Source organism: Hyaena hyaena, unplaced genomic scaffold (assembly GCF_003009895.1).
Source record: "Hyaena hyaena isolate Hyena2069 unplaced genomic scaffold, ASM300989v1 scaffold_206, whole genome shotgun sequence".
Taxonomy (NCBI): Eukaryota; Metazoa; Chordata; class Mammalia; order Carnivora; family Hyaenidae; genus Hyaena; species Hyaena hyaena.
The window spans coordinates 691857-713641 of NW_024080840.1; the positions used below are offsets into that span (position 1 = coordinate 691857).

Genomic DNA, 21785 nt, shown 5'->3' on the forward strand with positions numbered 1-21785 from the left:
CACACACCACCCAGGGAAGGGTTCTGTACTTCCCCGGGGCTTCAGCTGAGCTTTCTAACCAAATGTGTGTCTGCAAACTGTCTTCCTTGTGTCCTTGCAATACCCACCTCCACCCCCCTCCGCTCTGCTTTCTGCCACAGCAGTGACTGTATAGGAAACATCAAGAGTCGCTTCCAGCCTCTAGTTTTCTGTTGTTGGTTTTAGCCAACAGAAAACCCAACAGGTGTCGAGATGGAAAAAAAAAAAAAAAAAGAGTGAGTGCAGGGTGTTTGTCCATTTCCTTTTGTTTGGGGTCACCTTGAACTTGGCCCCTCCTTGACCAAAGGCTCCTCTAGAGGTGGCCTGGTCTTTTCAGCCTTTCCCTTTCAGGTTCTGGAAGCCCTCTCTCTTTCCTTTCAGGCTTAGGGTGGCCACCACTGGGATACATCGCTCTTCCGGGCAGTCTTCCTCACTCTGCCTTTAGCCTAATGAAACGGCTCACCTCAGCAGACATTCTTCAAACTATCTTTTTTTAAAAATATTTTTATTCATTTCTGAGAGAGAGAGAGACAGCGTGAGCAGGGAAGGGTCAGAGAGAGAGGGAGACACAGAATCCGAAGCAGGCTGCAGGCTCTGAGCTGGCTGTCAGCACAGAGCCTGACGTGGGGCTCGAAATCACAAACCATAAGATCATGACCTGAGTGGAAGTCGGACACTTAACCGACTGAGCCACCCAGGCGCCCCTCTTCAAACTATCTTAATTGAGCAGGCCACCTGTCCTTCTGGGACCGGGACTATCTCATTACAAATCTATTGCCTTGAGATGTGCAAACCATATAATATTTGTGAAACTATATTATCCATACACCAATATGAATTGCCCAGTTTCCTATCCCATAAGTGTTTTGAATGAACATTTCTAACCTGATGTCCTTTTATACTCTATAGTTTCATGTTACTATGAAGTCTTGAAAATTCAAAGTAAATCATTATAAACATTTAAAAAATATTCAATTACAAATATTCTTATTACTGAAGACCTTTAAGCCGGCAAGGAGAATACTGAGGCCATTCAGCCCTGGACCCATCCTAGGAGGCAATCAAAAAGCAAGAACTTGATTTCATCACCGTCCTCCTCCAATGTTCTTTACTGATGTGATTCTTCTGATGGGCTTAAGAACACTTGACAAGATGGTCTTCGTCTAAATAAAATCCAGGACAACTAAAACTGTGACAAAGTTAACAAATATTCATGCCCCCTGTTTGGAGGTTCTAGTGGATTTTAAGTGGCCACAAATTATTTCCACTTTGGAGGAACTGTAACTAGAGGTGCATTCTCCTTCCTCACTCTCCGTCTGGGCTGGCCCCATGACTTGTTTCGACCAACAGCATGTGGCTTGACTTCGCAGGGCTTGAGAGCCCCGCAAAGTTCTTGCTTCCGCCATTTTGAAGGTCTCTATTTTCAAGTGCAGAAGCCTGGGATGAAAGACCACATATAAAGAGAGACTCAGCCACCCAGCTATCCACTCCAGCCTTCTCAGCTGAGGCCCCATCCATGTGAGAGAGACCACCTTAGATTAACAAGCCCCAGCAGAGCCATCAGCTGACTGTGGCTGCATGAGTGAGCTCAGGCAAGATGTGCAGAATCACAAGAAATACTAAATGGTTGTCTTTGAAGCCACTAAGTTTTGGGGAAACACGGCCTTTGACATCTTTCATATCAGGAGTTATCTATAACAATGATGATGATGCCAATAAACTTCTTCTTCTGTGACCCAACATAGAACAACTGGGAAAGAGTAAGGACTCTGGTATCAGAGATCCCTGGGTTGGAGTGCCTACTTTGTGGCTTGAGGTGGTTTATTTTCCCTCTGTGAGTCTCAGTGTATCCACCTGTAAAATAGATATATAATAACTGCCTGTGTCAGAATTTTAAAAGATAATTAATATAAAGCACCTATCACAGTACTCCATGAACGCCAGCTCCCTTCGTCAGTATTGTGCCTATGCATGCAAAAGTTGGGACCTGAATCAAACGGCTCTTGGCCAATGGAACTCAAAGTATGGCCCCTGGGCCAGCAGCCCAGGGGACTTATTAGAAATATAAATTTTTAAGTTCCACCCCAGAGCTACTGAGTCAGAAACTCTGGTATCCTGCATTCGCCCATTAAACCAATTAGAATCATCAATCGTTCATATGCTTAGGGAAGGCCAAGACCCCTATATTGCAATATCTAGTCCATATTTCAGCTACCTAGGAGCCGCCCAATAAATGTTTGATGACAAATGGCTATGTTAATGAATGCTTAAGCAGGTGACAAAATGAGTATGTGCATTCAAGCCCTCCTTCAACCCTGTTGTATTAAGAACACATTATCCAGGGGCACCTGGGTGGCTTAGTCGGTTAAACGTCCGACTTTCGCTTGGGTCATGATCTCACGGTTCGTGGGTTCAAGCCCCGCGTCGGGCTCTGTGCTGACTGCCAGCTCAGAGCCTGGAGCCTGTTTCAGTCTGTGACTCCCTCTCTCTCTGACCCTCCCCTGCTCACGCTCTCTCTCTCTCTCTCCTAGAAATAAATAAAAATCATTTAAAAAAAAAAAAAAAAGAACACATTATCCAATCTGACATGCAGTAGGGTGAGCTAGTGAGGTTGATGACTGTAGTATAAGACAGAAGCCTCATTGTTTGGGCTCCATGGACAGGTAGGTAATGACATGGGTGGGTAGATACAGAATGACTGTTGCATTTTTGAGATAAAAAGAAAGCACTTTCAAAGGCTGGAACAGATTTACTTGGCATGGGTATTTGAGAAGAAACTGACAACTAGATTTCATAATGGTTATCAGGAAAAGAGCTACTTTTTCTGGAAGAGTCTATTACAATCCATTTATAAGTTAGAAATAAGAACAGACCTATCTTAAAGACTGGTCATAGATGTTCAATGAGAAAATTAAAAGAAAATGTATGGTACCCGGTAAACACTCAACAAATGTTGGCTACGACTATACTGATGTTTTTCAACTTGACTTATTCAAGGTGAAGACTGGCCCGCTGCTAGGAATACAATGAGCATTAAATGATTCTTTTGATGGAATAAAAGACAACGATACATCACGAAAACCTAGGTCTGACACCTTCTCTGTTTTCCTTTTTCCACCACTAGGCGACACCACCGACCTGTCATAACCCATTCCTCTCCGCTAGCCTTCAACACAGCCAACCTTAGCAATCACTGTTGATTAAGGAACAACAACAAAAAGATAGTCTAGAAAGTAACTATCTTAAATTATTCCTTTGTTTGAGTCTCCTTATTTCTCTGAATTGCCACTGGCTATTTGGTATAAATTTATTATTTCATTTCAGTGTGTACTAAAAAAGAGTCCTTGTTACTCAGGGAACCAATTCAGCATTTACCTATAGGGACAGGAAAGAGGTGTTCATACAACCCCACTCCACTGTCTCTCTTTCGTAGAGGTTTCTTCTGTCACAAGAAAAGGGAATAATTTTCCTTTCGTCTCACAGCCTGCTTCTCTATGACAAGTTGATACAATGCAGTAATTAACCATTAAAATATTGCATATGATTCACAGGAGTGTTACAGACAAACTAATTTAAACTGAGGTCAGGTCTCCACATCAGCAAACTAACTCTGCAAAGCAGGAGAGAGAGAGAGGAAATAAACAAGAGAAAAGGTAAGCAATGGCTGCTATTAAAAGTAACATCAGGCAGCTGAAACTGGGCTGAGTGCGTTCCTAAAAATGCAATTAGCCAAATCCTTCTAGAAATTAAACCATCAAAATGACATTATAGTACACTTAAAAAATGTATTTACAGAGTGAAAGAGCAGTCATTCTAGCGTATCGCTATGTCCTGAGGGTTTCCGTTCGCAGAAAGAAAGATGCAGGAGAGAATGTGATATTGTGGCATGCAGAAAGTTCAAACTGTCACAGATACATTTTGTGAAATGCTGATCCTTAATTCCCTCAGCCGTGCTGAAGGGGAGGATGAATTCACTTAACAGGCTGTCTTGTGGTTTCTTTGTCATCTTCTGGGGAGATTTAAGTGAACGGAACCGAAGTCTACCTGTTAGCTTTGCAAATACCAACATTTCCTGCAGGGCAGTAACCAGAGAGGTGCTGAATCCCCCCCAATTTCCTGGAGCTCACTTCGCAGCAGGATGGGCTTTAATACCCGGGGTCCTTCACAAGGCAAGGGGCAACTGACCTCCTGGCACACAAGGATTTCAGTAAGACAGGACTGCCTGCTTATGACTGTGGAAGAAGTGTACAATTTGTATTTATATAAGATGCAGTGACACATGAACTCATTCAAAATGCCCCCTGATAACATGCCCATTTCCCCAAAGGTGAATGTGAATTTAAATGACAGGTTCCAGGGGCACCTGGGAGGCTCAGTTGGTTAAGCATTGGACTTCAGCTCAGGTCATGATCTCGCGGTTTGTGAGTTTGAGCCCGGCATCGGGCTCTGTGCTGACAGCTCAGAGCCTGGAGCCTGCTTCCGATTCTGTTTCCCTCTCTCTCTGCCCCTCCCATGCTCACGCTCTGTCTCTCTCTGTCTCTTGATAATAAATAAACATTAAAACTTTTAAAAAAAATAAATGACAGGTCCCCAAATAAAGTCACAGAAGTACCAGAAACGCTGCATGCAAATGGAGAGCCGGAGGCATTTTGATGACCTATGGAAAGACCTTTCTTATCGGCTTTTGAATGGCAAATATGCATTAGGAAGTTCCCGGAAGGAAGTTTGGTCATACTCAGGCAGAAGTGGCAGTGAGAAATGGGGCAGGGACGCTGTGGCCACGTGGGAAAGGGGGAGGTGTGCAAAACCTGCTAAGAAAAGGAAAGGCGGAGGGTGATGAAGTGACAGGGACAATCCGGGGTGTGGTCCAAAGAGGGAAACAGCATTCACAAACACAGCCGGTGCTTGCTGAAGCTCAGGGGGAACGTGGTGACGATGTGTAGCTGGAGAGACCGAGCTCTGCGTCTCCAGCTGCAGAGAAGAGAGCAGAACGGGGAAGACAAGGCCGCCAGGGCAAGAGCCCGAGTCCCCAGCATGTGTGGTGACTGGCGAGCGAAGGTGGGGGTGGCTGTGATGTTTTGTGTCCAAACAGGAAAGGCCTCAAAAGACTAATTATTCAATGCTGTTCAGTACCGTACACCTGACCTGTTATTTCAGGCTGCTGAGTGGCTCTGTCTACTCTTAATCTATGCTAACATTATCTAATTCTCGGAAATATACCACCATTGGCCAAAATGCATGAAACCAGGCAAGTAAGTTATGAATCACAGATTATGGTTCTACTCTTGATTTATAGAAAAAAGTCTGGGACTGAATGACAAAGCCTTGGATACCAAAAGCAATTCCCTCCTTAAGCGGTCTCCAAAGATGGTCACCTTCAATTTCTTCCCTCTCTATAAGCACGTGCTACTCCTCACATCAAGAAATGGGGTCTGGGGGTGCCTGCGTGGCTCAATCAGTTAAGCACCCGACTCTTCCTTTTGGCTCAGGTCATGATCTCACAGTTTCATGAGTTCGAGACCCGAGTCAGGCTCTCCGCTGGTAGCATGGAGCCTGCTTGAGAGTCATTCTCTTTCTCTCTCGGCTCCTTGCCCACTTGCAGTGCCTCAGTCTCTCTCAAAATAAATAAATAAACTTAAATAAGAAAGAATTGGGGTCTAATTCCCATTGGTGTTCTGAAACTGACTCGTACAGGTTAGAGACAAGTGGAAAATCTGGGGGAAATCTGAAAATTCACCATTTGCAAATTAAACACAGCCATTACAAAGCTTGAATTATGTATTTTACATTAAGTTGTATGAAAAATAGAGGCCAAATTCTGAAACACACTCCTTCATAATTATTTTATTACCTGTTACTATTATCTGTGCTCCTGAGATTATTTATATCTATAGTATCTGCATGGTAAAAAAAAAAAATACTATTATAATGGTATGCACATCTCTTCTCCATTTGTTTTCTCTGGCAAATAAAATTATATTTAAAGTCTACAATTTGATGACTTGATATGTATATGTATTTGATATAATATACTTAAAGTCTACAGTTTGATGATGGGCATGTCTGAGAAAGGATTCTCACAATTGAATGAACACATACATCCATCACCTCACATAGGTACATTTTTATCTTTTTCCTTTTTTTCCCCCTTGGTGAGAACATTCATGATCTACTCTCTTTGCAAATTCCAATTATACAATAAAGTATTATCAACTATTTCCAACTCTGTTTTTATAATATCATATTAGTATTTTCAAACCAGCCACAATAAGAGTATTTATACTACAGAAATTGGCAAACATTACAAATCACGGCTTTTTTTTTTTTTTTTTATTGCTTATCTATAGCAGGTTAGCAAACTGCAGCCCACAGAGCCAAAGCAGCCCACTGACTGTTTTTGTATGGCCCATGAGCTAAACATTTTCTTTCTTTTTAAAAAAATTTTTAATGTTTTTATTTATTTTTGAGAAAGAGAGACAGAGACAGAGCATGTGTGGGGAAGGGGCAGAAAGAGAGGGAGACACAGAACCTGAAGCAGGCTCCAGGCTCTGAGCTGTCAGCACGGATCCCAATGCAGGGCTCGAACCCATGAACTCTGAGATCATGAAATGCTGAAGTCAGACGCTCAACCGAGTGAGTCCCCCAGGTGCCCCTAAACATTTTCAAATAGTTGCTATTTAAGTTCCTGTATAATGCCCTCAATCTTGCATCTCAGACCACAAAGTCTAATCTTTGTGCCTGGGTGACTCAGTCGGTTGAGTGTCCAACTCGGCTCAGGTCATGATCTCGCAGTTCGTGAGTTCAAGCCCTGCGTCAGGCTCTGTGTGGACAGCTCGGATCCTGGAGCCTGCTTCAGATTCTGTGTCTCCCTCTCTCTCTCAGCCCTTCCTCTGCTTGTGCTCTCTTTCTCTCTCTCAAAAATAAATAAACATTAAAAAAGAAAGAAAGCAAGCTCCCTCTTGTGTTGTCTCTGTTGGAACTTATGTGCCCTGCTGGGAGAAACTCAAGCCAGGTGACAGTCCCACCTGACCTCACAGTTAACCACCATCTGACTGAGGGAGGGCCGTCCAACTGAATTCAACAAACCCACAGAATATGAGAAATACTAATACTTATAACCTCCACGTTCTGGGAATGGGCTACACAGCGGCACGTGACTGGAGCACCCTGTCCCTTTGAGGAGGAGGCAGTGAGGGGAGGAGCCAACTGGACCCAACACATCACAAGCTCAGGAATCCTGGCTCGGTGTACGGCAGCCCTGTCTTGTTCCAAGCTCTTGGTACAAAAGCAGGTACAAGGACATGTTGGGGGTGGGGGGTGAGAACAAAATGTAATAAGGAGGAGGGATGGTAATGAGTATTCTACATCCACATGCTTGCACATCTGAATCACAGAGAGCCATCCTCCACTAGAGATGCAGCAAGTGAAACACCAGCAAGTGGAGTATTGACTCGGCCTTGTTCATTTGCTACCAGTCCACCTGGGCTTCCCAGACGGGCACGCAGCTCCTTCCAGAGCTCGCTTGCCTTCTGCACCAAGTCAAATAACCATTTCTGAGGCCAGCATCGCTTAAATTCCACCCCCCTCCAAGCCTCAGTTGCATTGTATCTCATTATCTCATTCCCACTGCACAGTTGTCTAGGGAAGCCAATGGGAATTTCTGAGCCCTGAGGAGAGGTTCATGCCCCGGGGAAGGCTTTGTGTTTTCTCCACCCCCTTCCCGTCTCCTCCACGTAAATGCATTTTTATCAGGAATACAGGAGAGAAGGGGCGCCTGGGTGGCTCAGTCGGTTAAGCATCCAACTTCGGCTCAGGTCATAATCTCATGGTTCCTGGGTTTGAACCCTGTGTTGGGCTCTGTGCTGACAGCTAGCTCAGAGCCTGGAGCTTGTTTCAGATTCTGTGTCTCCCTCTCTCTCTGACCCTCCCCTGCTCTCTCTCTCTCTCTCTCGCGCTCTCAGAAATAAATAAAACATTTAAAAAAATTTTAAAAAAGGAATACAGGCGACAAGGACGGAGGTCTGAGGCACGACCCCTGTGGCCAGAAAAGCACAAAGCACACTGAGCAACTTTATCATCTTTAAACCCTGGATCACCACTGACCTCATTCCTGCTGCCACAGGATAGCTAGAAAAGCTGCACTGAGGTACTTCGTGCAGTTTAGGGAAATCAAGACCCAGAAGTCGGGCTGGATGGGCCAAGTTTGGTGAACCCAGTTGTGAGGTGTCTTTGAAATGGGCCCACTGGTAAAACAGAAAAGTTGTCAACACGCGTCAACTTAGCTCTAACTTAACTCAAGCTGTAGATATGCAACAGGAAGTCCATTAGAAGGCATTAGAAGGCACTTCTAGATAGGCTGGCTTTCAGGCTGTATTTGGTGTCTTTGAAGTATTTTTGGCCATCTGCAGAAGGAGCTACCTACATACAAACTGTAGGGATTCTAAATATGATAAGCGTCAGCTGCTTAGTACATTTTGTTTCAGAGACCAAAGTGCTGCTGCCACCGATGTGATAAGCCACTCTTTACATAAGGATTTGTAATTCTCTCATCTCAGTTATGTCTGATTATCAAGAACTGCTCATTGTAGCTCAAAAAGAATGCGAGTCCACTTTTGTGGTACTGTCTTTCATTTTTTTCACCCCGCCACTGTCCTCAAGAAGCTACGAATTATTAGCTCTAAATTCGTACGTCAAATGCCTCACACACACTGATTATTAAATTCACACAATGCGAGTTGCCTGTGTTTGGCTTCGCTTTAAACCCCTTTGGACCCTTAAGCCAGGCATGAATTGAGAACTCCTAACACCTCAACTATGCAGAGTGTTGTTACTCAGAGTTAGGATAGTGCTCAAAAGTACTAATGTTTCATTCCATCTCTGGAATGAAAAAATCTCTACCAGGGGCACCTGGGTGGCTCAGTAGGTTAAGCATCTGACTGCAAATCGGGTCATGATCTCACGGTTTGTAGGTTGAGCCCCATGTCGGGCTCTGTGCTGACAGCTCAGAGCCTGGAGCCTGCTTTGGATTCTGTGTCTCCCCCTCTCTCTCTGTCCCTCCCCTGCTCGCACTCTGTCTCTCTCTCTCAGAAATAAACTTTGAAAAAAATCTCTACCATTAAAGTTTTTTTCAATAACTGCTCTCCATTTGGAGTACTGATCTGAAAAAAGTTAAATCACAGCAACGTAAACCAGAACACTCCTGTTCTTGAATTCTAGAATCAGGCTGAGAAGAAACATCACACTTTCCTTCCTACATGGTATGTCTTACCCAGTCCCTTGCCCCACAATCTTTGTTCCTATTTACTTGTGTGTCCTTGATTTATTTACCAAATCTCCTCTATATCAGGGGCCAATAATTACTTTCACTATGAATACTTGGGGGTTGGATGATGTTCAGAGATAAAAACCGTTTTTTAAAAGAACCATTTTTATCAATAAAAACAATTTTTAAACGATTTTTAAAAGAAGTAAAGATGTGAAGATAAAGAGGAAGAAGGCCTGGTATGAAGAGTAGAGAAAAGAAGACTTGAACCAAGGATTGCCTGGGGGGGCGGGGGCGGGTCTAGGCTGTCTGACACCCCGAGTTTGGGGCAAACACTGACTCTAGATGACTCACTGGTGAAGCCCTGAGTGGGCTCAAAGATTACAACTAGCCTTGCCCAGGGGTACCATATCCCAAGCGATGAAAACAGTACCGGGGCATGACAAACCTGGATTTTAGTTCTGACTGTACTTTGGACAAATGATCTCATCTCTCCAGATTCCCATTTCCTCGTCTCCAAGATGGAGACTGTGGCAAAGACTGGCTAAGTGTTCTTCCAGGTGGTTCTTCTTGAACACACAGCTGGACTACATTTCTTTGCTTCCCTGAAGCCAGACGTGACCAGGTAACTGAGCCAATGAAAGGCGAGCAAGAGTGATGGATGCTACGTGTGGTCCTCCAAGCTCTTTTCTCTCTCGGTGACAGGATGGAAAGGTCTGCAGGCATCTCGGGAGCTGCATGCTGACCATGGTCTCTGGGTCACCCGTGGCCACTGGGCCAGGAACACCAAGGTGGATCACTTCACGAGCAAAAGCTCAACAGTTTCTGCGTTGAGTCTCCGAGGGTTGGGGTTTATCTGTTACAGCTGCTAGAGCTACCTTAACCACTACGGGGGTAATCACAGCACCCTTGTCGCATGAGCTTCCTGGGAGAACTTAAAAAAATGATGCTTGCGAGTCCCCGCTCTACTGTCTGGTACGCAGTGAGGTTCAACATCAAATGTTAACTCTTTAGCTAGGAGGAATTGGCACACCTGGACCCTAGAGGAAACGGAGGCACTTAAAACCCTGGAGGCGAGGGTGCACCCATTTCCGCCCATTGGTCAATTGGGTTTGAAAAACTGCCTTCAGTGTAAGCATTTGGTATTTTAAAGAATACGTTAAGGGGCGCCTGGGTGGGTCAGTCCGACTTCGGCTCAGGTCATGATCTCACAGTTCGTGGGTTCGAGCCCTGCATCTGGCCCTGTGCTGACAGCTCAGAGCCTGGAGCCTGCTCTGGATTCTGTGTCTCCCTCTCTCTCTCTTTTCTCTTCTCCCACTTTTCTCTCTCTCTGTCTCTCTCAAAAATAAATGTCAAAAAAATTTTTTAAAAAAGAATATGTTAAACAAAAATAATCTATGCTCCCTGAAAATATTACTGTTATGCATTCTATGATCCAACAAAAAAGCAGGTAAATCGTCTAATGGTACTTTCCATCTCGAACTCCAAAATCTCTAAGCTCAAACAGTGAGAAATCATATTTGGTGTTTTAAAATTGGTAAGCCATATTCTGGAGTGGCGTGCTCAAGTCTTAAAGCCCCGGTTACAAATTCTGTGATGCCTCACTGCGGCCTGAGTAAATGTTCCCTTTTGTTAAGGAAGAGTCGAACAGTGATCTGGGGAATTCATTCTGCTCGGGGCTCTAAACGCTACGGGAAAATGCTGGTATTTTTCCCTCTGCAGTGTTCCAAGGTGCAGCTTAGCTGGTAATGTCTACAGGGCAGAATGAGTCAGCGATCTGAGTCACTTTACCAGAATGTATCACATGTGTTCGGTTCCAGGTCACAAATAGCAGAGCGTCTGGTCAGGGGGAGGCTCAGGGCTGAGAGCGCAGCAGAGCCCCGGCAAGAAAACAAGCCCCAGAACTCCCCTCAGACTCCAGCTCCCAATAAAGTAGATGAAATTTCAAGGGTAGAAAATCCCCTCTGTTCCTCATTTAAGGGAAATTGATTTGAAATGAAAACAAGTAGAAGCAACACATCAAATGTGCTTAGCAGGTAGTAGGTTCATTCAAACAGTCTTGTAAGTTTCCTCCTTTGAAATTGTCTGGGAAATGACTACTTTTACAAAATGTATATGTTATTGGTTGAATTGTATCCCCTCTACCCCCAGATTAATGTATTGAAGCCCTAACTTCCAGTACCTCAGAATGTGACCTTATTTGGACACAGGGTCGCTGCAGATATAATAAAGATGAGGTCATTGGGTGGGCTCTAATCCAGTGTGACTGGTGTCCACGTAGAAAAGGGCAAATTTGGACACGGAGACAAGAAGAAAGATGATGTGAAAGTAAAGTCCGAGGGGCACTGCATGGCTCAGTTGGTTAAGCGTCCAACTCTTGATTTCAGCTCAGGTCATGATCTCATGGTTTATGAGTTCGAGCCCTGCACTGAGCCCTGATTCGGGCTTGCTTCTGTCAGCTCAGAGCCCACTTTGGACCCTCCATCCCTCACTCTCTCTTTGCCCTTCCCCTGCTCATACTCTCTTCCTCAAAAATAAACATTAAAAATAATAATTAAAAAAAGAACACAGGCAAAGTTTGTTCCAGTGAAATATGTGCTCTGATCCCCACAGATTTTTTTTTTCCTGATTAAGGCTTTATTATTTTTAATTTTTACACTTTCTCGTTTTGAATATGGATTTCGTTTTTGGCAACGTTTATTTCTCTCTACTGGATCCACCACTAAATGCCAGATCGGGAGCTACACTTTGGGTGAGCAAAGCCAGCGTCTGGACTTGTCCAATCAACATGCTGTACACCTGAAACCAACAGAACCTTGTGTGTCAACGATACTTCGATAGAAAGACCATGATTGATTGGAACAAAATCAACTACCTGTGATTCCTCTTCTGATAATCAAACTGGCAAGCAATGCAAAGGGCACAAAGGGTCAGGGACACTGCTAATCAGTGAATGAATCCCAATATGTAGTGTGTACACCCCACAAGATGTGTGCTCTATTTTGGACTCAGAACAACCTGAAAGTCATGTGAAAGGGACAGCAGTGTCTTCTCTAGGGCCCTAGCTTCCAAGTCCTCTCTGTAAGAAGGGCTATCCCTCTGGTTGTGCTTCTGGAAAGGAAATTTTAATCCACAGCTCTTCAAAGTCACATTCATTCTGACCTCACGTGGAGCAAAGCACCGAAACTGTATCATTACAATCATTTGCTTTCTGTGCTGGATCTTTCAATAATGTCTACCACCCTGCTTAGATTACAACTCTTATTTGTGGTATATACCACCATGAAAATGAGAAAGAAAGGGCTTAGTGGCTTTCTCCTTACAACATAGAAGGCCAGAGTTAACCCATCTGTCAAAGCAATGGTTTTACCCCCCAACTCTAATTTACCTCAATTAACTTAAAATACTGTCTGTGATTAAATAAATACATGAAACAAGCTCACAATTAATGGAAGACACGATAATCATTTCAGTCCTAAGTTGGTCCTTTAGACTAAATTTTACAAGAGTTCTGGGAAATGGTTATAAACAATGGAGAATTTATAAAAGTCATCATGAAGTAGCTTAGGTCTCGAGGTGCTCTGAAGTTATCTATGAGATTATGAAATTTAGAAACTATGAGATTTAGAAACTCATAGGAACTGGGGCCCTTGGGTGGCTCAGTCGGTTGAGCAACCCACTCTTGATTTCAGCTCAGGTCTTGATCTTAACGGTTTGTGAGTTTGAGCCCTGTTTTGGGCTCTGTGTTGATGGCTTATAGCCAATTTGGGATTCTCTCTCCCTCTCTCTCTGCCTCACCCCTGCTCATGTTCTCTCTCTCAAAATAAATAAATAAACTTTAAAAGATTTTAAAAAAAGAAACTCGTAGGAACTAAAAATATTTCTTTGAGACTCTAGCTGATTTAAAGGGCATTTAGACAGCTGTTCAAAACACACAGAATAATATTGTGGGGATGCCATCATTATTTTAAAAAGTGAGGTCCATGGGAATGGAAAGGGAGGCTCTAAAATATAATCAAATGTAAGTCAGAAATGGAAAGGGAGGCTAAACATAATCAAATGTAAGTAGGGATCCATATCACAGGATGCTCTGTAGAGAAAATCAAACTCTGCCCTAAACTGGGAGATTTTTCCAATGGACAGACTGAATAAATAACGTGCATTTTCTCTTTTTAAGAAATCACCAGACCTTACTAAGGATTTGCTTCTCCATTTCTCAGTCATCTTTACTATCCCCATTATGCACAAGTGAAAAGCTCTCACTCAGCTGATTAGAGTTTAATCTGTGTACCCGTCTTTACACATAAAAATGTCCTTCTTCCTCTTCCCAGAAGATCATATAGTGTTTCCAGAGATGTAATTAACTGCCTGATTAATTACTGGACCTCTATGTAAATTACTGTAAAGATGTAGACGATCATTTCATCACTTATTCAGCTCGACAAACATTTACAGTTTAACATATCTGACAAAGCCGTTTATACACCCCTGTAATCTAAATAAAGGTACGTGAAAGCTATGGTAAGTCTTTAATAATAACAGCCTTAAAATAATTTGCTAACTACAGACAGTTCCCTAAGCAATTACAAGATACTCTATGTTAATTTAGAAAGGAATTCCAAACAAGGCATTTAAAACCTAATAAGATGCCATTAAATGAAGGGAGACAGGGGAGGGGGGAGGAAAAAGAAAACCCTAAGGCTTGAACTAGGAGAAATGATTCTCTGAGCTACTGACCCTTGCAAGATCCATGTTTTCCTTGGATTTCTATATACAAAGCAGATTTCTAATTGAAGGTGATTATCTAGTTACTACATCCCAAATTGCATGTATCTCTTGTATTGAGTCACATCCACATCTAATTATATGGAGCATTTATCAATTTGAAAGTCCACTGACACAACTGAGTCAATATACCAATCACATACAATGAGAACGCGCCCTATAAACTATGAGACACTAATGTAACCACCAAATGTGATTCTTTCTCTCCAGTGACAACAGTCTGCCTCCTGGTACTCATATAGATCTGTGAGCTGAATTATGATGTCAATCAACAGGGAATAAACTTTCCAAAGAAATTGCGGGAAAAAAGCACCTGGGTTGCTCTTGGTTTTTCAAAGGTATGGATACCGGATGCATGCCTGCAATCCACTAGAAATACACACATTGATATTGTCATCGACACCATGAGGAAAAAGAAATGGAATGGCAATGCGCAATTCTAAAAACCAAAAGATGAAATGCTCTATAGCAATTTTTATCTCCATAAATCTGAGCGCTCAGTGCCTTGATCAAGGCAATACAACAGTAAAGAAATACACAGACTTCTGTACAGCACAAATGTGCTTCTGCAAAATATCATCCCCATTAGTTAGGTTAATTAAGATTAACATACAAGTCATTGAAAACCCCCAAAGTCGACATAAGATAATTTACCAAGGAAACACACAAAGACAAGAGTAATATTCACTCTTGAGTCATTCATTTAACAGACTGGAAGGAGAGGCTTGTGAATACTTGAGCTGTCACCCTTGATTACCAAAAATGACATGCATCCAATTAGCTTACAAGGGCCAAAGGACAACTTGCTTTCTTACAAAAGTCTGATGGACAATGTGGGGTGGTGCACAGAGCAAATGGAAGGGAATCTTATTACACGTATAATCACTGTTTTCAGCGGACTATACACACGCACGCACACAAACTTGAATTTTGTGTCTTAGGTCTTGTACTCAGATGAATGAAATAGCACTCATGTTGGGAATCCATGTGTGGCATTTCTCATCGACTTAGCACAGTGTTTCCATCCAAAATAACAACCCGCATTCCTAGTCAAATATATCACAGTGAAGCATTCAGAACAAAAGAGTAACGCTGACTTATGCTGTAGAAAATATATTGTAAAATCCGCCATCCCCCCCCAAAAAAAAAACAATTCCCACCCTTACCTCAAGCATCATGTTCACAGTACTAATGGCCACTTTTATTTCTCCATCTGACAGTTCCTTTAGATCCTTCAGCATTGTCTGTTCAATACTTAACCCTACAGATGAGAGGGGAAAACATTATGTTACACTTGGGGAACTTTTTTGGGTACTATCAAGGGACTATGTAAAGAATTCACCCCGTTAATTTCAATATGTTCCCCCACTAATATCTCTTTTACCCGTAACAAACACACACATTAAGGCAAAAATCACGTTAGAGACAATATTTGCACCAGTTAGCATTCCTAGAAATAGATTTCACCCCTCATGCCACACACACATATACAAACACACACACACACGCACGCACACACGCACGCACGATTTTTTAATGGCAGGACACATACAGAAGTGGGGGGGGTTGGCTAAGAAAATGAATAAAAGATGGTGAAGCATCCAGACACTGCAAAGGAACAAGGAAGAAACAGACTTGAAAGTACAGGAGAGGGGCTGCCAGAAACTCAGTATCAAATCAGTAAGGAAGCCAGGGAAAAATAGTACAGCCTCTTTATTCACCTTCCTTGGACCCTCACACTCCATGTGTTACTAACTCTTCTCACTAACCAAACCCAACCAGAAGCCAGAGTATTAAACACTCTGAGGCCAGTCCCTAGAGGCCCACAGCAGACCAGGGCAGAGAATGGAATGGGGGAGAAGTGGGCAAAGGAGGAAAACCTGGCATAATCATGCAAACTAGCTAAGGAATATGTCACAAGATTGAAATTTGCTTTCAGGATGGCTTTAGTTGAGCCTCCATATTTTCAGTTGTAATTTTATTCAAAATATACTTTGTAGGGGCACCTGGGTGGCTCAGTCGGTTAAGCGTCCAACTTTGGCTCATAGTTCGTGGGTTCGAGCCCCGTGTTGGGCTCTGTGCTGACAGCTCAGAGCCTGGAGCCTGCTTCGGGTTCTGTGCCTTCCTCTCTCTCCACCTGTCCCCTGCTCGCACTCTGTCTCTCTCTCAAAAATAAACGTTAAAAAATTTCAAGGTGCACTTTATAAATATGGCCCATAAAATATCATGACTGAGTGGGTCCCCTTGCAATAGGCTTTGGCAACTGGAGCTACTGGAAGAATAATCTGGAATGGCTAAATTATCTAGAAGGTAGTTTTAGTCAGCTGACCCATGTGTTTCAATAAAATCTATCCCTGAAAAACAGGAAAGGGTCTGACTTGACATTGAAATCCCATCCTAGGTAATTTTATCTTATTAGTCCCAATCTTTTGGGGAGAAGACCCATAATAAAGCCCAACAGGGGTGCCTGGGTGGCTCAGACGGTGGAGCGTCGGACTACAGCTCAAGTCATGATCTCATGGTTCCTGAGTTCGAGCCCCGCATCCGGCTCTGTGCTGACAGCTGGCTCAGAACCTGGAGGCTGCTTCAGATTCTGTGTCTCCCTCTCTCTGTCCCTCCCCCGTTAAGCTCTGTCTCTTAATAATAAATAAATGTGAAAAAAAATTTTAAAGTCCACTAGAGCACATGTATCCTTCCCAGATGCATGTTAAAACACCAGAGCTGACTATTTGCCCTCCTCCTTAGAACTCTCCGTCGATCACAGCAGTGTGGGGAAACAGTTGGGTACGAAATATTTTTCTTTGACTTGAAGACTAAAAGGCCACCATCTACCATACTACAGCATAAGTGATTTATAGAATATATTGTGACGTTAAAATCTTGATCTAGGTTTGAAAGTGAATGGCAGATTGCGTCTCATCATGCAGCCACCCCTACACGCACATGCGCACCTGTACACTTGCAGCAGGTGCGTAGGGGCCCCACCCACACGTCCTCACACCTCCCGTCGCCGTGTGCACCAGCCTGACACCCATTCCCCGGCACCTGCGTCTCTCCCGGAGGGCTTTTCCTGGCCACCAGAGGCTGCTCCGGGGGAATTAAGAGCCCCCAAGACTGAGCAGCCCTCGAGAGCCCAGTGCTGTGCTGGTAAATATTTAACAACCAACAATCAAGCTTGATTTGTAGTGTTTGTTCGTAACTACGGGGTCGATATTTCCACCACCGCTGATTTTCAGCTGCCGACCCAACACAACCCCATTCACAAAACTCCTGATTTTTCACAACCAGTCCCTGGAGCTTGGATGAGCAAGTTCTAACGCACCCCTGCACCCCTCGCTGGGGGGTAACACTGAGGTGCAATTCCACACCCTTTCCCCGGGCTCCCGCATGGGGTGACGGCCTCCCACAGAGCTAACACGCTGCTCCATAAACCACTCCAGCCCCTCTCAGTGCTTCTTGGGTTCGCCTCCCAAACCTGAGGTGCTTTGCCTCAGGCTCTGGCCCTGGGGGATTCCAAACGAAGGGAGAAGGCTTTGTCTGGGTCTGGCCTGGTCACTCACCAGCTGTGTGTGTGACAAGAAAGCAAAGCCGCCCTTCTGTGCCTCAGTGTTCAGGTCTGGAAACTGGGGACAATAACAGCACCTGACTGTCAGGATTGTCATGAAGACTCAGTTAAGATAATCCACGCAAAGTTATACCAGCAAAACTTTGAGTGTATCAGGCATCCATGAATTATATCTATTGTTTAACTGACTGAGCCACCCAGGTGCTCCTAATTATATCTATTATTATTATTATAAAGCAACTGAGCCAGGAAATCCACTATGTTGATAAAGCTTCGATTTAGAGAATAATTTTATCTACATAGCTGTCTTCTCCCGCTCCTTTTTTTTCCCCCTAAAATTAATTGATTTATGAAATCCCATTGTACTTGACATCGCTCCTGCCACATTTCTCAGAACAGAACCTTCTCGGCACAGGGATTTCATGTAATGAGGCATCTGGGGTGCACATTAGATGCGTGAATGAGCCATCCATCCAGACACAAAGGCCCCAGAGGTGAGGCCGCAGCACAGACTGCCCGCTTCCGGGTGAGTCAACATCACGTGCCTGAGAATCTTCCACAGGCACAGGCACTAGGGAAGAAAATGCAGGCACAGCCAGACTCACGTCTGGGCCCTGGCAACATGCGGTCCCAGCGGCCATCCCGACTAGGGCCGGGGCCGGGGGCACTCACCCTGAGCGTTGAATTGGGTGTCCTGCAGGATGTTGATAATGTCCTCTCTTGGAGGTAAGCTGGGAAATCTGTCTTCCAGGATAGAGAGAACTTCCTCCTGCTTCTCTGAGATCTGCTCGGACTCCATGGTCATCCACTTGAAAAGGATGCTACCTGAAAGACACGAATGAAAATGGCCTTAAACTTTCCAGCCAAGCCAGGAGGGGAGAGCCAGGAAAATCAATGTTTTTTTTGGCCTGTCTATCCACACGTCCACTTTCAGTTTCTTGCTGTTTTTTTATATATATTTTTATTTATTTGTAGGAGGGAGAGAGAGAGAGAGAGAGAGAGAGAGAGCGTGAGCAGGGGAGGGTCAGAGAGAGAGGGAGACACAGACTCCGAAATAGGCTTCAGGCTCTGAGCTGGCAGTCAGCACAGAGCCCAACGCGGGGCTCGAACCCATGAACCGCGAGATCGTGACCTAAGCGAAAGTCGGACACTTAACCGACTAAGCCACCCAGGCGCCCCTCTTGCCGTTTTTAGTAAGGCCTTCAGATACTGTCTGCCCTGCCTCTTTGCTCCCCAGGTATTCATCTCTGCAATGTGACTCTCTGCACACTTTGTGGGACAGAGTTTATGGGGTAAAGGGAACAAAATGAATAGCTTTTCCCACACAAACCTACAAAATAGATATACGTGTTTTTCTGATTTCAGAATGAAGTTTAATGGCAAACTGTTTTTAAATATTAATATTACTTAATATTTCCCTTTAATACTCCCTTTCAGAGGCCATGGAGAAGACTGCTCCCACTCATCACATTACACGGTTCTTGTGATCTTCTTCCTTCTAACAACACAAGGACAGTCTCACTGTCAGCAGCAAGGCAGTGAACCTGGGGCCCATTCCCGATGTCCCAGGACCCACACTCTGCTCTGAAGTTATTATTATCCATTTTTAAGAATTCACAAGCTGGGTGTACATTCTAGGCTTTGAATACAAAGTAATTCGCCAATAGGAATGACCAACCTCCAACAAGCTCCTGGAATCGTCTATGCACAATCTCACCATGAGAAAGAGGATTTGCCACCTGTCACATCCCCTTTCCTTGAGCCCTGATCCCAGGCTAACATGGAGCCATGGGGGAAAGAAAAGTTTTGCTTACTGATGAATGATTAAACTCTTACAAGTCTGCACACCTATTGATTAATCAAGGTTTCACCATCTCTCTGGCTTTGGCGTGTCCTTAGTGATAATCATAGGGGAAGGGAAAAGAAAGAAAAAAATAGAAGGGGGGGGAGGGAAGGAGGGAGGGAGAGGGAGGGAGGAAGAAAGGAAAGAAAGAAAGAGAGAGGGAGGGAGAAAGAAAAGAAAAGAAAAGAAAAAAAGAAAGAAAAAAGGAAGAAAAGAAAGAAAGAGGTAAGAATGAAAAAGGAGAAATGGGGGTGCCTGGGTGGCTCAGTCAGTTAAGTGTCCGACTTTGGCTCAGGTTATGACCTCGTGGTTTGTGAGGTCGCATCAGGCTCAGCATGGAGCCCATTTTAGATCCTCTGTCCCCTTCTCTGCCCCTTCCCCACTCTTTTTTTTCCTCTCAAAAATAAACTTAAAAGAAAAAGGAGAAATGATGTCATGAGTGATGGAAAACCATGGTGTGCAATCTTGACATCTATCCTAAAACCTATAGAACCTAGAGATTAGATCCATACTCGCCATTAAACATCTTGAAAAACCCCAAGAAAGTCAGCTGGCCTGTTTATGACCACTTTCCCATTTTCTTTTATTTATTTATTTATTTATTTATTTATTTATTTATTTATTTATTTATTTTAATCAAGTAAGCTATATGCCCAACCTGGGACTCGAACTCATGACCCTGAGATCAAGAATCATATGTTCCACTGAGCCAGTCAGGTGCCCCACCATTTGCTCATTTTAAAACAGAAATAATACTGCTTTCCCAGCTTATAAAGTTATATTGAGAATCAGTCAATGCAAATATCATAATAACAGTAAATATGCCAAATATATTTAAAGTATTTCATTCATTCATTCATTCATTAAACAAAGAAGCACCTGCGTTGGGCAGGGCACTATGCTAGATGCAATGATTCAAGACTGAAATACAGACACTCATGGCTCTTGAAGCTCAGAGTATTTAGGGGCTACAAATAGGTAATCACATAAAATTTAATTATTAGAGGTATGAGGAGTATCACTGGGGAAATACATAGTACTCTGGATCTAGGCCAGAATTTAGGAGTCACAAAAAGCTTTGTAGAGAGAGTTAACCTTAGCTGCGACTTGAAGGATAACTTAATGTGAAGGAAAAGTAAGAAGATCGTGGTCAGGTAGACCATGTGCAAAGGCACTGAGGTGGAGAGGCTCAAGGAATGGAAAACAATTAATTGAACTAGATAGTATGGTTTTAGGGGAAAAAAACCCTGAAAACATAGATTGGAGAGGTAGATAGGGGCAAGGTTATGAAGGGCCTTACAAGCCATCTTAGAGCTTGTCTTCTATAGTCTAAATGAAATAGAGAGACATTAAAGAATTTTAAGCAATGAAGGGCACCTGGCTGGCTCAGATGTAGAGCAGGTGACTCTTGATCTGAGTCATGAGTTTGAGCCCCATGTGGGGCCTAGAGTTCACTTAAAAAAAAAAGAGAGTTTTAAGCAGCAAGAGATAACGTGCTCACATGTTTTATGTATTTATTTTGAGAGAAAGAGAGAGAGAGCAGCAGCTGAGAGGGTGAGAGAGAGAGAATCCCAAGCAGGCTCCACACTGTCATGGCGGAGCCTGACATGCAGATCAATACCACCACCTGTGAAATCATGACCTGAGCTGAAATCTAGAGTCAGATGCAAACTGACTGAGCTGCCCAGGAGGGATTCTTATAAAACATAAATCTGGGGGGCACCTGGGTGACTCAGTTGGTTAAGCATCTGACTCTTGATTTCAGCTCAGATCATGACCTCATGATGGCAGGGTTGAGCCCGGTGTCGGGCACTGCATTGACAGTGTGGAGCCTGCTTGGGATTCTCTTTCCCTCTCTCTCTCTGCCCCTCACCCTTTCTCTCTCTCTCTCAAAAATAAAATAAGTCAATAAACATTTTTAAAAAATCCCTCTGGCTACCAAGTAGAGAAAGAATCAGACAAAGCCCAACGGGAGAATTTGAAGGCCTTTTTTTTTTTTTTTTTAAATGTTTTATTTATTTTTGAGAGAGAGATACAGACAGTATGATCCGGGGAAGGTCAGAGAGAGACAGAGACACAGAATCCGAAGACAGGCTCCAGGCTCTGAGCTGTCAGAACAGAGCCTGACGCAAGGTTCGAACTCACAAACCGTGAGATCATGATCTGAGCTGAAGTCGGACGCCTAATCGACTGAGCCACCCAGGTGCCCCCCGAAGGCCATTTGAGATAAGAACAAGGAAGAAGCAATCAGCATGCAGAGAAGTGGACAGATTTAAGATAAATTATCATTTAAAGGTGGGGAGCAGCCAGCT

At 43.7% G+C, this 21785-nt stretch overlaps 1 protein-coding gene across 1 annotated transcript in view; it reads right to left on the minus strand.

The window, feature by feature from the left end:
• Positions 1-21785, minus strand: part of PRUNE2 (prune homolog 2 with BCH domain) — a 254834-nt gene that overhangs the window by 159584 nt on the left and 73465 nt on the right. Inside the window, exons 5-6 of the mRNA XM_039242178.1 lie at positions 18303-18455; positions 15232-15326 (exon numbers count right to left, since the gene is read on the minus strand). Of these exons, the coding sequence (XP_039098109.1) occupies positions 15232-15326; positions 18303-18455 (248 nt within the window). The remainder of the gene's footprint in view (positions 1-15231; positions 15327-18302; positions 18456-21785) is intronic.